This window comes from Rhagoletis zephyria, unplaced genomic scaffold (assembly GCF_001687245.7).
Source record: "Rhagoletis zephyria isolate East Lansing unplaced genomic scaffold, Rhagoletis_zephyria_1.1 Rzeph_scaffold_00066, whole genome shotgun sequence".
In the NCBI taxonomy this organism is placed as follows: domain Eukaryota; kingdom Metazoa; phylum Arthropoda; class Insecta; order Diptera; family Tephritidae; genus Rhagoletis; species Rhagoletis zephyria.
The window spans coordinates 377,920-396,296 of NW_016157150.1; the positions used below are offsets into that span (position 1 = coordinate 377,920).

The 18,377-nt window shown below is 35.6% G+C and overlaps 1 protein-coding gene across 3 annotated transcripts in view; it reads right to left on the reverse strand.

Annotated features, from left to right (window-relative positions):
• The window catches only part of ham (hamlet), a 146,389-nt gene that overhangs the window by 114,252 nt on the left and 13,760 nt on the right, over window positions 1–18,377 (reverse strand). For all 3 annotated transcript variants that reach the window (XM_017626844.1, XM_017626852.1, XM_017626834.1), the window contains exon 3: window positions 8,086–8,735. In XM_017626844.1, coding sequence (XP_017482333.1) covers window positions 8,086–8,735 — 650 coding nt within the window. The remainder of the gene's footprint in view (window positions 1–8,085; window positions 8,736–18,377) is intronic.

Below are 18,377 nucleotides of genomic sequence, written 5' to 3' on the forward strand. Positions count from 1 at the left end.
TGATTTTAGAAACCATCTGGGACTTATTACCTGTCGTTATATAAGGTAGCATTAATATCACTGATGACAGTTAAAGCTTAGGTGGATTTTTATATCAGAATCTCATCTTTGTGAAAAGTGTGCAGACAGAGGGTATTTTATTGAATATAAGCCCTCGATGTTTAAAATATATAAAAATTTTATTTCAACGTATACCAAAAATAAATCTACCTGCGTTACAGCACGGCGGGAGAGGGGAAGGGGGGGCCGGGGGGCCGCGGCGTAGCGTGACGTGGTGTGCGCGCCGGTCGCGCGGGGTTCGCGGGGCGCGAGCGCGAACGCGACGAGCGCGGTGTGGCGCGCTAACGCGGGCCGCCGCGAAGCTAAGCAAATATAATGTTTGAAAGAGAAATAATGTCAATGGATTTTATTTCGTTTTTAAAAAGGAAATAATGTCAATTGACTTTATTTCGCACCAGGGTGGGAAATAAAGTCAATTGACCTTATTTCCGTTGATCTTATTACCTGTCACCATCTGCTATATTTTCATAAAAAATAATAAACATTAAATAAACTAAAGAAAAATAGCCAAAACTTGCTAAAATGTCACGTTCCAGTTTATATTTGCGTAACTGTATTTTTTTTTAAGAACGTAGCCGGGATTTTTTCATAAAATTTTTTTAAATTTTAAATAAAATTTTGGCTTAATTGTTAAGAACTTAAAAAGCGACCGGCTTGTTCAATATAAATTACTTGCTTTTTTTCTCGAAATAACGTTGCCCAATTTTCGTTAGCCTTTACACAGCTACTTGACGTGTCTGAAAGGGGTCTAATACAAACATGACTTCTGATGTAGAGCTATAATTAGTGAAGTATAACGACAGTTTCCTTTGATAACTATTTAAAAATGATTTAATGAATTTATTAGTCTTTCAACTTTATTCAAATAAAACATGTTTATTATAGCTGAAACATTTTAGCCGCTTTTTTTGCCAATTTAGCCGGTCGGCCCAAAAAGTTCTGGCAACACTGATCATGCCCGTGTTGGTATATGGCGCAGAAGCATGGAAAATGACAACATCCGATGAGGCGGCTCTTGGAGTATTCGAGAGAAAGATTTTGCGGAAGATTTACTGGCCTTTGAGCGTTGACGACAGCAAGTACCGCAGACGATGGAACGATGAGCTGCATGAGCTTTGCAACGACATTGACATAGTGCAGCGAATTAAAATACAGCGACTCCGCTGGCTCGGCCATGTTGTTCGAATGGACTCCGACGTTCCAGCTCTGAAAGTATTCAACTCGTAACTCGCCGGTGGTAGCAGAGGAAGAGGAAGGCCCCCACTGCGATGGAAAGACTAAGTGGAGAAGGACTTGACTTCACTTGGCGTTTCCAATGAAACCGTGAAACTAAACCAAGGATTATTTTATATTTTAGGAAAAGATTTTCAGATTTGAGCTAAAATTTTAATAATGTTTACTAGTCCCAATTGTAAGGTATTTTACTACTCCAGTGCAATGTATTTAAACATTTAAGTTAAGTTTTTGCGATATAATAATCTAATTATTTAATTTATTTAGCCATTTTTGAAGAAAAATATTTTTGGCTATTTCGTTTAGCTATGAAACAAATTTTCTTAACTATTTTTTACGAAGAATTTAGCTATAAGCCCCCAATTTTCAGGCAATTTTCTGGCGAGTCGATTAATCATATTCGGCATTCAGCCAAAAGCAGACGGTTCTGTGGAAAAGATCCGTGTTCGATGGCAAAAGTCCTGCTTGCTTAATCTCAGATTTTGTTGCATTAAATGTAGGTACAATTGAAAATTTTGTAAATGTTTTCGTTTTGTCATTAAAAAAATGACTAGGAAATTATTTGGAAACAAAATATATGTGTCGATTATTTTGCCACAAAATTGATAAAACGTGGAGCCAAAAAAGTTGTGTAGGAGGTGGGCGTCCTAAAACAAAAAAAAAATCTTAATTATCTTCCGAATTGAATAATTTTTGCGTAAACGAGCAAGGTACACCGAATATCAGCAAACGCATTTTTTTTTTATTAATTTGGGCCTTTTATTCTAGAATTGGTGGGTGATTATGGGAACCCATTTCGACGTTCTTTCAAATTTATGTTTTTCCCATAAAAACCAGCATATACTCTGAATTTATTTCTCTCTGAAGTTATTTTAGACTCTCGCTGCTATGGACGTTTAACAATATCGATGACGGATATTTTTTTTAGTATGGGAGGAGCAAAGGTAGATAATGGTAATCTATGGTAAAGTAATTCTACTTTTCAATTGACGCGGCAGCAAAAAGTGGTAAACTTACTCCTGAAATTAACTATGTGGAGCAAATAAGATAAATAGCATAGATCGGCCCTCTGCCAAGTTCAATACGCATATGGGCAGAAAAAACGGTTTATATATTGTTTTCTTACAAGAAAAAAATTTGAAAGATACAGCCCATAAAAGATTAATAAGAACGTCAACAGCTCAAATTTATGTTGTTGTTAAGTTGAAGTGTAGAAAGGGTTTTACAATCATGCTAAATCAATCGTCCCCGGAATGTATGTACATCTATCTGTATTGCATTTTCCTTGTTAGAATTGTGAAAACCGCTTATGGTGTAAATTTTGGGTAATACTGAACTTGAAGGATAAAAAACAAATTCACCTTTTAAGTATTACTAATTTCGAATTGGAAATCGGTGATTCTTTACATTCCGCTGAAATAAATATTTCGAAATTCTTTTGTACCTCTAGGTCATTGTTCGCTGTCGACTAATACATTTGAATATGAAATAGGTGACTATTGGTTATTTTTTAAAAGCGTTAACGCCTTGTCACACAATGCAGAACATACGATCACATAAATTAGGTTGAATTTGGATATTTGTGTGTAAATTTGTGAACAAATTTTAAGAAATCTTGTAACACACTAAAATATCGTTTCACTGTCAGAATCTCAAAGCCAACTGTCTTTTATCAACACAGCGATCGACACTATACATAGTTACTACCACAATGAAGTACCATATTGCCCATGCAGGACTGGCTCAAATTGCCTACGTATGCAATTAGTTTTCTAGGGATTAGTACGACAATTCGCAAATGATAACTGGCGACCCAGAAAGCGAAATCACACAGTCGAATAGACAGCCAGTTACTCGGACGACAATTGACAACTCAATATCGGAAGATCAGTTTAATCCGTTATGAATGAAGGGGCGCATATTCCCAAATTTGAAGAGGAATAGGGAAAAATGTACGTGCAACGAACACGGGTGCACGTTTGTAAGTACATACATATGGATCTGGAAATAAGTGTCATCAGCATTTGTCTATCTGCCTGACACATTTTGTACAATAATCCTCCCTGCTTCGCTCTATTTTCCACAACTCTACCTATTTTACACATCCATGTACATATGTATGAATGAATATATACGAATGTAAGTAGTTCAAATATTGGCTTCCCATTGCGAACGGCAAAAATTGAAAGATAAAAACAACAAATCAGGAAAACCCCTACAAATGTATGTCAACAATAAGAAAAATATTTACGCGCACAAGATAATCTACTATTTGTATGACGATGTTCACACTAAAGATTTCATGCTCATGAATTTGATGCCAGTTTGCTATGTACATACATATGTACATATGTATGTAGCTAGCGATGCTGCGGATATGATGATCGTTCAATCGACAGGGTCGTTCACCAACGAAAAGTGTGTCATTGTTAGTTCAGTGTGATCTTTCAGTGAAGTGTTATTTTTCACTTTTATATTTTTAATAAGGACATATTCTATGGTTTCAGTCAGTGCCCAAAGAAAACTGGTTAAGACCCTTTTGGTGTTTAAAAACCAAAAAGTACATTTGCCGATATTTATTCGGAATGGGGCTTCCGCGACGTGTTGTCTTAGTGACCATATAAAAAGCTGAAAATAATAATTAAAATCGAAAGGCGTTTAGAGAAGTATTTCGCCTGTGAAATAATCTAAAGTAAGCACAAGCCTTGAGTCGAAACCATGTAACTTAGACATGGGCGCAAAAAAAATGTAAAAGAGTAACATATGTATACATACAAACCCTGTGTGGAAAATCTCTAGTTCTGAACTGGTGCGCTTCTAGTACATTTAGACCCAGTACTGGTTCACGATAAATCTCTGTTGCATACAAACAACTGGCGAATTTAACATGGCGATGTCCTAGGAAGTGTCCATTGCCCCCCGCTGCATCCCTTTTTCGATAGTTCCGAACTAGTTCTAAATTCTATAGTTCTGAACCAGTTTTAAAATCGACAGACGAAAGGAAAAAGTATCATGATTTTTCAATCTTTTCGGTTCTTCCGTGTGCGATTTTACATTATTTTCAAAGAAATGTTTTTTCAATTTGAAATTGAATTTGTTTGAATGATTGTAAGAAATGTACGTGTTCATACCTTTGGCTGTAGCTGACTTTGCAGAGGTGCTCGCTGTTATTGGTTAGATTCCAGACGCCCCCAAGATGTTAATATGTTAACACAAAGTTTTGTTTTGTATTACCAATCTGCGAAGTGCAGAGTGAAAGTGCATTTGAACGAAAAAGCTGCCAAACACATATCTATGTAAAGTAAACAAGCTCCCCGCTGCATCTCTTTTTCAATAGTTTCGAACTAGTTCTAAATACGACAGATAAGATCTAGTTCGTTCTGTGTTCCTTTTTCTATAACTCCGAACCAGTTCTAAATTCGTCACTTTAGATATAGATTTCTAATGAAAAAAGAGAAATAAAATAGTTTTTTAAGAGTCCCACATTTCGCTGATTTTTAACCGGTGGGGAACTACTTACTATCGGACTAGTTCGTTTTTGGCGATAATAATCTTTACGGAACTAGAAATTGTATGCACCAGTCCGCGGTTTCCCTGCAGGGTACATACATACATACATATGTATGTACATATGTATTTTTTCAACTACATTAAATTATAGTACTTATGTAACAATCTAAAAGGAAAAAAAACCTTAGGGTGAGGGCTGGGTGTTATGCCCAGATTTTTTTACCATCGATAATCCTTATATACGAATATTTGAATAAAAAATACGAATATTCGGTTGTCCGAATTATGTGTTGGTATTCAGATATCCGAATAACTTAATGATATCCGGATATTCAAATCTAAAAATAAACAATATAAATAAATTAAGTGTTCCATTATTGACCGACTTAGAAAAAAGGAGGAGATGGGTTATCAATACGTCGGTATATGTATGTATGTTTGTTAATTTGGTTCAGGTCCGATCATTGGATTACGAAGCAATTTACGGTACTCCTAAGTTTTATAAGAGCAACGAAGTTGGTTGTTTTTTTTTTGCTTGAAGATTTCATGTTTCTTTTGTAGGACGTTGGATTCAGCTTACACAAATTTACTAATCCGTTCAAATACTGTATAGAATATTTGGATATACCAAATGAGCGAATATTAACCAAATATACGGGCAACAGAATTTAAGAATATTAACCGGATATCCGTACAATTAGGATTTTATCCTTATACACAAATATCCGAAGATTATCCGAATATAAGGATAGTCTCAGTCCTTATGTTGCCTCTAACCAAATAAAAGCTAGCTGAAGTATTCCCCGTGTAAACAGACTTGGAGTCATTTATTCCAAATAAGAGAGTAAATCGATTCAGATATATCTGAAGTCAGCTGGAAGCACTCTTAAGGGCAGTGATGGGCATACCTATATAAATACTTATATAGAGCTTATCATAACTATACGGCACTCACATATTGACAAGTTTTGACTAATTTTTAACCGACTTCCCAAAAGGAGAAGGTTATCAATTCAACCGATTTATTTTTCCATCGGAAAGGTAGTGTCTCCGCGGTCGTCTGATAGTAATTTGGTTTAGATCCGATCGTTAGATCTTGTCATGTACTCCTAAATTTGTATATGAGAATTGAAGTCGGTTGTGTTTTTTGTATAAAAATTACTTGTTAAATATTTTTTTTTAACAAAAATATGCTATATTCTTTAACAAAAACCTTTTAAATCCAAGTTTCAATCTTGGTGCAGTATTTGAAAAAAAATGAATTAAATGTTAGTACAATAAAGTGCCAGTTTGCAGGACTTATCGTTGCTTTTTAACCGATCTCAAAAAAAAAGGACGAGGTTATCAATTCGTCGGAAAATATTTTTTTTATGTATGTTACCGCATAACTTTGGACCACATTAACCGACTTCCATAATTCTTAAACGAAAGGTGGTACCTCAGATGTGGTCCCATACTAATTTGGTTTAGATCCGATCATTGGAACATGAAGAAGTTAACGGTATTCTTAAATTTTTATCTGGGATTTGAAGTCGGTTTGGTTTTCTGCTTAAAAATTACTTGGTGGTATTTTTTTTTTGTCGACTATATCAGTCATTTTCTTTCATACAAAGTATGTTCGGCATTTTTTTTATATGGAGAAAATGAGAAACACAGTCAGAGACACAGTCAGCAAAAACAAATGCCAAAAATTAATGGGAAGTCTTAGCTATTACAAAACAAAGTACTCAAAATTTGACCAAAGAATCTAATGAAAAAGCTTGAAATTTTTTCGAAAGCTTTTTGATTTTTTTTAACATGGCACCAAGTTTAAAACTTGGATTTATAAGGTTTTTGTTACAATATAAATTATATTTTTATAAAAAAAATTATTAAAATGATTAACGAAATTTTATACTAGCAAAAGCATTCCTTTTGCGAGCTCCGCAACAACCGAGTTTTTCTCTTATACTTTCGTGCCAGTTTTAAAATGTGGGATGATCAATATTGAGTGCTTCATTCGAGGATCATCCGTAGAAAAACATATGTATGCTTATGAAAATATGTGTGTGTTGGGAAACAACAATCTTGCAAACAGTCAGCAGCATAAGGATAGGTACATTTTTGGATGGCATATTGCAATTTGAGTGGATTGCTTGTTGAATGTTTAAACATTTGTCGCTACCTGAGTACTATTGCCGTTATTAATTTTTTCTCGATTGACAATTGCCAACTCAACGTTTGACAGACAGCAAACTTCTCAACTGTGCAAGGCGCGATAATTTGATTGGATTGTCAAACGGTGGCCCCCTATGGAAGAGATGAAAAACTACCGGATGGATATTTTCGTTAAGACCCGACGGATAGTCTGTCGGAAGAGCAGAGTGTGTGTAATGAATGGAAGTTGAGCTAAGATACCATAGCTGGCTGCTACTCATCATCCAACTGCTGAAGGTAAGCAACGTAGGGTGCATGCGACAATGTGTATGAGTGGACCCTAATTGGTATTATCTGCTTGCTGCTGACTGTCATGGCTAGCTGGCGAATTTAAGCCTCATTTGAGGGATACTTTGTGGATTTGCGCATTTTTTTTGTTTTTGCCTGTACTCATCTGATGCCGGAAATTAGCTTTGGTTTTTGGCACATCCCTAAACACATCCGTGGCTTGTGTATGTAAGCGCGCGCGCGCTTCCTATCTCAATTCTCAACACTGTCCTATCCCAACTCATGTGTGCGTTATCCTATCAGCCTGTGTGCCGTTGTCGAAACAGTGTGACAATTCGCAGCCGCTTTTTTGATTGACAACTGATGTGTGCAACACCAAAAGCAAACTCTAAAACAATAACAATAACTACACTATCGTGCCTGAGGTAGCCTTTAATCGAATATTTTCGCAATCACTTAATTTTCATTGAATTTCTCGCTATTTAACACCCAAAAAGGATGCGAAATATTTTTTTCTTTGAAAATGTGCAAATTGGAAATGTAATTTTGGGTAACGCTTGATGAGATTAGATTTCAGCGAGTGCATACGCAAAACACATTCAAATGGTACTTTTTATAACCGCAGCTAACTAGTAATACGATACGCATTTGCAATTTTCGCACAGATGCGAAAGGATTAACCAACGGAAAAATTGTCACCAAACAAACCACGAAGGTGACAATTTTTCACCCAAAAACCAGGCGCTAATTTTCAACATTTCCTCTTTTCACTTTCCCAGATGACTACCAGAATTAGTGGCAGCAAGATCTTAAATTTCATTGATACAAGCATACATTCAAACTTATCCTTTCACTTACCTCCCAAGCAAGACTCGGCGCTGTCGGTTCGCTGCAGAGCTTCACCTCAAACGGCCCATATCGCGTACCACGGCAGAGCGGCACTTTGGCATAAACGCCCCGTTCGCGTATGTCCAAACCGCACATGGGATTGTCGAGCCCTTGTAGACGCGCCAGCTGCGTGAAGAAGCCTTCCGCGTGCGCTTTACTACCAAAGAAACGCTCCATTTGATGCGCTGAAGCGGACGCTGAGGCGGGTGTTGATGTAGCCGATGCTGTGGATTGGGTGGACAGATGGTGTTGTTGTATGTTAATGTCCTGTTTGTTATTGTTGCTGTGGTGCTGCTGTTGGCGATGATTGCTAAATGCGGTCGGGACATACAGCCCAGTTTGTTCCAAGTCGTAGGGTGCGCCGTTATGCCCGTTGTGCGTGATGGCGCTGGTATTGTTGTCCTCACCGCTGTTCCGCTTGTGTTCGCCACGCTCGTAATTCAGCGTTGGCTGCGCTTCGGTCACTGTCAGCGGTGCTGTTGTTGGCAGGTGTGTTTGATGGTGATGACGATGCGGAAGCTGATGTGGGGTATCGTGACTAAGATGGTTGGAGTGCGTGGAGAATGACGCGAAGTTGAGATGTCGCAAGGCTGCCGATTCGTACTCGTCACCGTTATTGCCTGGAAGAAGGTGATGAGAAAAAATGGAAGTGATTAATATTCTTGTAGGTATTTGAATATTTTAAGGTCTAGATGATAATACCATATTATAACGAAATTAAATAACTTATTAATTAATACTAGTGCTCTCCCAGCGATTGAAATTCAACTACTAAAGTTGAGATTAAATGTGGTAAGTTAGGGTGATGTGAATTAAGGTGAGTTGAGGTGAAGTAAGAGGAGTTGATGTGAGGCGATTTGAAATGAGCTGCGGTGAGCTGAGGTGAACTGTATTGCACAACAATACATAACATGGCATAAGATAACATACCATAACAAAATATATCATAACAAAAAATAACATAATATAACATAACATAACAAACCATAATATTACATAACATACGATAACATAACATAACATAGCATTACATAATATAACATAACATTACATAAAGTAATACAAAGTACCATAACATAACATAACATAACGTAGCTTAACATAACATAACATAACATACCATACCATAACATAACATAACATTACTTAATATAACAAAATATAGCGCAACATAACACAACATAAAATAACATAATATAACATAACATAATATACCATAACATAACATACCATAACATAACACCATAATACAACACCATATCACAACGTAAAGTATTTAAATTTACCTTCCTCTTTGTTGCTATCGTTAAGTTTCTTTAATTTTATTTTAATCTTTGCCTTTATCCATTTCGTCCTCTAAATATTCAACTTTGCCTTACTCTTTAAATTACTCTTAATTTAAATCTTATGCTTAAACCACAGCTAAGCACGTTCATTTAATTCAGTATCAAAATTAAAGCATACATTTAGGGTTATTTCCGCCCTAACTATGTACATGTATGACATTTGTATTAGTGTCACATTTGAATTAATGTTTTCGCTTTATATTAAACTTATTTGAAATTTTAATAACTCTCTGCACATCAACGTCAAAGTACCTTTCTAACGATACATAAATGTTTATACCTTAGAAGTATAGTTTAGCCGTAAAAGGGGTGTAAAGAAAACATGTTTGCCTATTTATATATAAGATTAACAACTTAGAGACGTCCATAATCCTAAATCATATATATACGGTGTTTGCATGAGGCGATTTTACATGCAACTTTTACTTGAAAGTAACAATCGCCTGGTATGAACGGCTTTTCAAATAATCGCTTCAAATGAAGTTGGGGCCACTAATCGCTCTTAAAATTGGCTGTAAAATCGGCTCATGTTAACACCGTTATACGCACAAATTGCGAAGCATTTTCCGTAACAAGTTAAACTGGGCCAATTGCAAGAATTCACTTGAGGGACTATCAATCAAGTTTGAAGTAATGTTGAAATCTGTATAATGAAAATTTTACATACAAATTTGTATGACCTATGTGGAATATCCATTTAGTAATTAGTCTTTGTATACCTCGTACGAATTTTCGCTTTTCGAGTAAAAAATAAGTATTTGGCACCCACACATTTTACTAAGCGCCCGAGCGAAGCCGTGCCGAGCGGAGCGAAACTTTCAAATTTATGTAAGAGCAAGCTTTTTCAGAAGCGCTTTGGAGCTCTAAGCAAAGCTCGCTTTCAAAATTATTCCATGGAAATGAATTTTCCGATATATCTTCTGAAGCGCACAAATATTTTAGCCGCTTTTTGTTGAAGTGAAGTTTGTTTTGTGAAATCGGTGCAGTCATTTGAATGTCAAAAGCTTCGCTCCGCTCAGCACAGATTTGGTTCCTGTGTATATGTACAGAACGTGTTTGGCAGAGCTTCTGCTCGAATTTCTAGAGTGCATCTTTATTCCGTCTGAAAATGAAGGGATCGCAGATTCAACCCAGCTCTTACTGGGAGATATTTTTACACTTGTGACCACGTGTGTACTTATATTACAACATGATGATTTTGATTCCCGTGTTTGACATCTGCTGCTACAAATCACCATTTTTTTGAGGCCCATTGAAGTCGTTCAACCTTAATCTGGACGGAGACTTCGTCGTTAAAGTCGCCGAGCATAGTTTTTTGTCGTGGCGGGTCCAGCACATACTTTCCACCTAACCGTTCATAGAATCGATTCTTGATCGTATCATCCTTCACTTTCGAAGGAGCGGGGGCGCTGAGAGAGATGTAGAGTAGATAGCATAGCAATGCACTAACTTCTACATTTTTCAATACCTTTTTCAAAATTTCTTCATTCCTAAGTACGAATGATCAGCAAAATTGGAACGCGGATTATAAAAGATTGTCTCACAGTGCGTAAGGCCATTTAGGCTTCCTTATTTGCTTTGTTCATCGCATAACTTAGCTGGTGATGATTATTAGCAATGGTAACTTTTTGGAGCTTCGCAAGACTCGTGAAGATTCGTATATTTATGTACTTTCAAATTCAATAATTTCAATCGTCTCCCGTTAGTGGCGAATATATCAAGATTTAAGCAGATATTATATGTAGCTTTCATAAATGGCCGCAGATATTCTACGTTCTCTTATTAATTCTCTCCCCTGCTATTGCCTACTAAGGGTCAATCGCTATTAGCAACCACTCACTATATAATTTCTATATTGCAAGTGCAAGCCTTCGATCCAAAAACTCGCCTGAATAATAGCATGTACCTCCTAGCGAACTTCTAATCTAGTTTGAAAATTCTGCAAGCTGACTTCTTCATTAAGAAACCTTCTCTAGCCGTGTGTATTGAATAGAAATTTCGTGATAAAGTAAAGTGTTTTTGACAGGTATCTTTACCGAGAATTTTAAACCACCAATGAAAACACTAATTCAAAAGTCCACCTGTTTTAAATGACTTCACGCTTGCTTTTAGGAAAACAAGACAGTGCTGGGTTAGATTTGAACCACAAGAACATTTAGGGAGTTCACAAGGTGTTGTATACTGTCGTACTGTTGTATGTCATAAACTTTAAACGGCTAAAACTGTATTTAAGGAATTCCCAAGCTAACATAAAAGTTTTATTATGAAATTTCAGACAATTAAAAAATAGTTGGTGGTGATTTCAAGTCCTCTAAACATTTATTTAGCCGTTAAAAATTTACAACATACAAAAATACGACAAGTACGACACCTTGTGAACCACCCAATTGTCTTGCTAATCACTGTCTTATCGAACCATAGGAATCACGTGAATCACTTCCATTTATCTTTAATTGAATATATTTTAACAGAATTAACACCTGCATTTCACTTAATTTACTATCATTAACTTGATTCCTTCTTTAAAAGTGAGATAATAACAGTCACCACTAAAAGCCAGCGCTCCAAAATATAACTCATAAATAAATTAAACAAATTGTGCCAACAAAAATCCATTATCTTTTAAAATTTTACAACATGTACATATGTATGCGTGTACATATCGATGGTCCTCTGCAATAACAACACAACTCAAAATTTCATATATTTCAGTAGAGCCAATTAATGATTTTGTGTTTCGTAAATTAGCAATAATATGTCTTGGAACGTAATTAATCCGGATTACGCCGTGCGACAAAAAGTCAATTTTACAGACGAAAAAATCAATATATTCACAAAACTGTGGGCCAAATTTAGTAAAACTGCGATTTTGGTTTTTCTCTCTGATGTCAGGATTTTTTTGAAAAGCACTTTGAAATTTCTAGAATATGATTGAATAAAAAATTATTTAAAAGATTTGGTTTAATTTTTTGTTGCACCAGGATGAATAAATACTGAAAATGTCCTTTTAAAACTTTATCCTTGAAAATTTTGGGTTTTGTCGCACGGTGTTATTTGCAGTCATTCTGTAGGGAAAATTTGTAAGCTTTCAAATTATGACTTTTTTAAATTTAGGCGTAAATCGTTTTTTTGCCCGAAAACCGAAATTTCGGTTTTTACATTCCCCAGCAATCGATAAAACAGGTTTAAAAAAAAGGGTATGCATATTAAACCAAACCTATATATCCCTACGTTATTCGACACGCTGAATGCGAATCCGAAGTCCGTTAGTCTTCATCACGTAAGGTTCGTGGTCAGTTGAAGGTCAAGTAGGAAAAATTCATTAAATAAACCTGAAAATTCATATGTATAAGGGTTTAGATTCGATGAACCCGAATCCGAGGTCCGTTAACCTCCATAGTGTCACTTTCGAGGTCATTTTCAGGTCAAATAGGACAAACAATTTGTTCAATAAAAATAGAAATAAAATTTTTTGTTTTTTTTGTTACTGAAACCAAGTATTAGGGTCCCTTGATTCCTCAAGGTCATCTAGAGGTCACGCCAAGGTCATCCCAGGGTCGAATTCCGATGAATTTTATTGAATTTTCAGGTTTATTCAATGAATTTTTCCCTAGTTGATCTTCAAATGACCACGAGCCTGACGTGATGGAGGCTAACGGACCTTGGATTCGCATTCAGCATGTCGAATAATATATGAAAATATGGGTTGGTTTAATATGCATACACTTTTTTTATCCGTCACTGACTGGCACGTAGTTTGACACCCAGACTCCCCGCTGAATCCGCCACTGATCTCACTAGAACAAAATATGCTTTTAATTTTTACTATGGGAGTATATGTAAATTCAAAATTTAAAGCCACTTTTCTCGAGTTTTGCTTTTTTGAATTATGACACTATTGAAGTAAATGAGCAATATGCACTTATTTATAAATTAGAAAAGTTTTTTTTTTGTGAAACAAAGTTTGTTTTTGTATAAATATGTCCAACGCTTTATTATATTTCGTATATTTGGAAATGAAGTTGTTATATAAAATGAAGAAAATATATTGTTTTAAATAATTTGCGTTGCACAGCAGTAAGTAATAAGGGTAAGTCAAAATTTAATTTAATTTGATATCGATGTTTTTTGTTTTTTTGTCGGTAAACCGAAAAGATCAGGTTTTTAATACAGTCTTTTTAAACGGTTTAAAACCTGAATATAAAACCGTGATTAATCAAAAAACCGATTTTTTGGAAATTGTGTCCATCCCTACTCCTAGGTAGTTAAACGAAAGAAAAAAATCCATTTTTGTTGCTGATCAAGGGCACAAAAGGAAAGGTGTTGTTATATCACATAAAATCATCATTAGCCTATCGAGAGTTTGAAAAGTGGGACATGTGCCACCGTTCAGTAGTAGTTGGCTACTTCGGTTTTGTGACAAATGACAAAACTGCGTTTCTGCCGGTCTCGTAACAACTAAGCATATGTCTATTTGCCACAGAAAATTATGGATATTTATAAACCTGATCCTCTATATAACTAAAAAATATTAAATTTTGAGTTGTGCCCTTATTGTAGAGGACCGTCGATATATATGTGCTTACAGTACTCTAAGTGTTTTTGTGTCTAATTTGGAATATCAAACAATTTTATATACATCAGTACGTAAATTATTATGAAACTGTGTTCAACGTGAAATAATACTTAAAATTTTTAGTATAAAAAGACAAGATAGAGATAAGTTAAGGCTAAGTGGCTTCCTGCCGTGTCTATTTTAGTTAGACACACAGGCATGTAAACTCACCGACGCGATAGATAGATCGAATTGAACTGAAAGAGACATATTTATTTTGCAGCATTGTCAACGATTTGACACTCAGTCAATAGAAAGGATTGACATTATCTCCTTTAGTTGATCTGTTTGTCTGCATACTTGTATCCAGGCCCGGATTAACAGCAGGGCCGACGGGGCCGCGGCCTGGGGCCCCCACATTTGGAGGGCCCCCACAAGATGAAATGAATATGTATATAAAAATATATATATATATATTTTTGTACCGCATCATCAAAGAAAACAATCTTCAGTCTACATTTGTTAATTCAGAAATTATTCTACGTTTATATCTGTCTATGATGGTAACAAATTGCACGAGTGAAAGATCTTTCTCCAAGATGAAATTAATCAAAAGTCGACTTCGGACATGTATGGGTGAAAACCGACTTGTGCATTTGGTTCTCTTGAGCTCCGAAAGAGATATACTGCGCGAACTAAGTTTCGATGATATCATTGCTGTATTTGCAGCAAAAAAATCACGGAAAGAGTCGTTTCAGTAAAGGAGTATCCTTTTTTAGTGTAATATACTGTGAACATGTATTAAATTTGAAGTATTTATTCCCTTGTTACTTTATTCAATGCGTCATCTTATTCTCTAAGCTTATAATTATCTACTGCAAACTATATTTTTTTTTCTGAAAGAATAGTTTGAGATTGAGACTTTAAAAAGAGGCCCCCACACGTATCCTGGCCCCGGGGCCCCACATTCTTAATCCGGCCCTGCTTGTATCTATGCGTTCATGGAACCAAAGGAACATACAATTTGCTTGCGTTAAGCAATGTATCATCGTTGTCAGCATTTTTACCAATGACGACAATTAAAACGGCAAATATGAAAAAAACAATACTGCAACAATGTTTTCAAAGTATACAAATAGAGAACTGTGCAATATCAGCTTTTGTGAAGAGTTAAAAGACATAACAATAATAAACTGATATGGGGCAGTAAATAAGAAGCTAACAAGCAAATAAACACTCATCCAATTGACAGGCGCGATGCAATCTTCGAAGATACAACACCAGACAATACAAGAGCGGTCATATAAAGATAAAGGTATACATACATATGTACATATGTAATGTATATTGGCTATATGTAGTACATATATTTACATTACACATTTATGTATGTATATTTACGTAGAAGTTGACTGCAGATAATGCCACAGTTAATAACTGGTGAGCAAGGAATCCGGATAGGCTCAAGTTGATAATATTGGGTTGAGTTTACAAAACTTGTAGCATGGTTTGAGACCGGCCCGACCACTGAACTGCAAAGTAGACCTGCTAAACTTTTAAATGACAAATGTACTTCTACGGCAATATTCGCGGAATCTTACGCAGTAATTCTCTGATGAGGATAATTTTTTTACGCTGTGCAAGTTTTTTCCACTCAGTTTAATTTTTATACCCGAGCGCACTTGTGCACAAGGGTATTATAACTTTGTTCACATAACGGTTGTTTGTAACAGGCAAAACGAATCGAGATAGATATAGAAAAATGTATACATAGATGATCAGAATGAAAAACGAAATCGATTAAGCGGTGACTGTATGTCCGTCCGTCCGTCCGTCTGTCCGTTCGTATGTGCACACGATAACTCGAGTACAAATTGAGATATCTTGACGAAACTTTGTACGTGCACTTCTTTCGGGCGTAGGACCGATGGTATTGAAAATGGTAAAACTCGGGCAATAACCACGCCTACCTCCCATATAACGGTAATTTTCAGAAATACGAAAACTGCGATATCTTAGTAACTCTTGAAGATTATTCACTCAAAATTGATATTTACATTAAGTTTTAGACGACAAATAAGAATATTATAAATTTTTGGAAAATGGGTGTAGCCACGCCCACTTATGGTTATATGTGTATTTCTTGGTAACCGCTCCACCAATTTCTTCCACTTGGCACAGTTGTTAGCCTTGCCACAGCATACCAAATGGCCGAAAATTTTTAAAATCGGCCAATAACCACACCCACATCCCATATAACGGTAATTTGGAGAAATACGAAATCTTTGATAAATCAGTAAATATTAATGCTTATTTATTCAAAATTGATGCTTGCAACAACTCTTTACCAAGAAATACGTTTATGATAAAATTTGGGAAAATGGGCGTTGCAACGCCCACTTATGACCACATACATATATGTATCTCTGTAACCATTCTACCAATTTGTACCAAACTCGGTACGGTTATTGTGCTTGTCACATAAAAGTAAAACGTTGAAAATTAATGAATTGAGGCCGTTTTTCATATAACGGTAATTTCAGAAATGCTTGAAACTTCAATATTTCGAAATTTAAGGACGCTAATTTACTCAAAATTGATACGCCCCGGTTTACCATGTAGCGGTAGCTTTCGGAAAGGTGAAAATCATATATTTGATACTTGCGCCGGGTATTTAATGGTCGGCTCCGTCCGAACTTAAGCTTTCTTACTTGTTTATTTGGTATTTAGAGCGTGACATAAAAAAGAAGATCGTTTCATATAAACAACTTTTTGATTAAAAACACAGATTTTTGAAAGTTGCTCATTTGTAAAAATTTGGTGTAGCGTTACCAAATTTAAGTTTTTTTTTTCATATTACTAATTTTGGGATTAAGTATGTATGTATGTATATATAACAGAGGGGCGACGAATAACTGCCACCCAGGTTTTTTGAAAAATAAAAGGGTTTGCTTTGGTTTTGGCGAAAACAGTATGTTATTGACAATTTTTCATACATTCTACTATAATTTTATTAATTAGCTTCTAAATTTTGACCTTTATTGGGTATACCCGCGGCAAATACTTTGAGAGAGAAGCACAAGCGGCACGCAAGTCTTGGTCAGTTAATTTATTACATATCTTCTATAACCACAGGCTAATTTTCTCCATTTTGGGTTCTTTATACTCCCGCTTTTGTCCATACTCATAATCAAAAATCGAATAAACTCGGAACTGGTGACTAGAGCGGCCATTAATTCGACCAACGCTATACATTTTTTATTTGTTTTTTGTCCCTTTTATACAACGTCTAAGAAAAAATACACCTGGAAAAGACTTGCATGTACTTATCTCCCTCAGTTTACACTGCTGGCAAATGTAAATAGGGCTTACAATTTTAAAACTAATTAATACAATTAACGCAAAATCTGTGGAAAATCAGCAATAAAATACTCTTTTTGCAAAATCTATAAGGGACCCTTTTATTTCTCAAAAAAAGCTGGGTAATAGTTATTCGTCGCCACGCTGTAAATAGTTATACTTACATCCATTTTTCATAAAGAAATAATATTTCATATTAAAATAATTACATTCTTTAAATTAAGGGCCAATTTCAGATGTACGGCACTTAAGTTTAATTTTGGATTATTATTAGGGCTGCCAGATATTTTTACTCAAAACTCAGTACTTTCGGCTTTTTCAGCGCTAAAAAATCAGTATATTTAGGTACAAGAAAAGTTAAAAAGTTATTTTCTTGGAACACTTGCTTGAAAAAAAATTAATTCATTTAAGCTTAAATTTTAAAATAGCCTAAGTAAATCAGAAAAGCTTATGAAAATTCGAAGTTAACACCAGTAAAGTGCTAGATAGTTTTTTTTTGAGGGGGAACAATCTCAGGCTTGTGCTATTGGTTGCCGCAATTTTTGGCGTGTGTTCCAATAATAAATTTACTTCCAAACTCCTGCCGCAGACCACACATGTTCACATGGTACCAATTTGCATTTGTTTTATAACTGTATATAAATACAGATCGTGTGTGTGGCCGACGCCTATTCTTACCCTAAATAACGCCATTCAAAAACTTTGCAAATAATCTTAGCCAGATCTAACAATTTGTTTCACACAAGGTTTTCTTTCGGCTTGCGGCGTTTAGTTGTCTTTATACTATGCCGCACGGTGTGAAATCGTTCACCAATTGGTAGAACAAAGAGTGCCGACCACAAATTTGTTCAGTGCTTATCTTAAGGATCTCAAGGATTCACATCCGTGTGTCAAATTACATGCGCACGCCAAAAGCAAATAGTCAAGCATTTCTAAGTACATGCGCAATGAAGATAAGTAAATATACGTATAAATAAAATTGTAGAAAAGTGGCAACATAA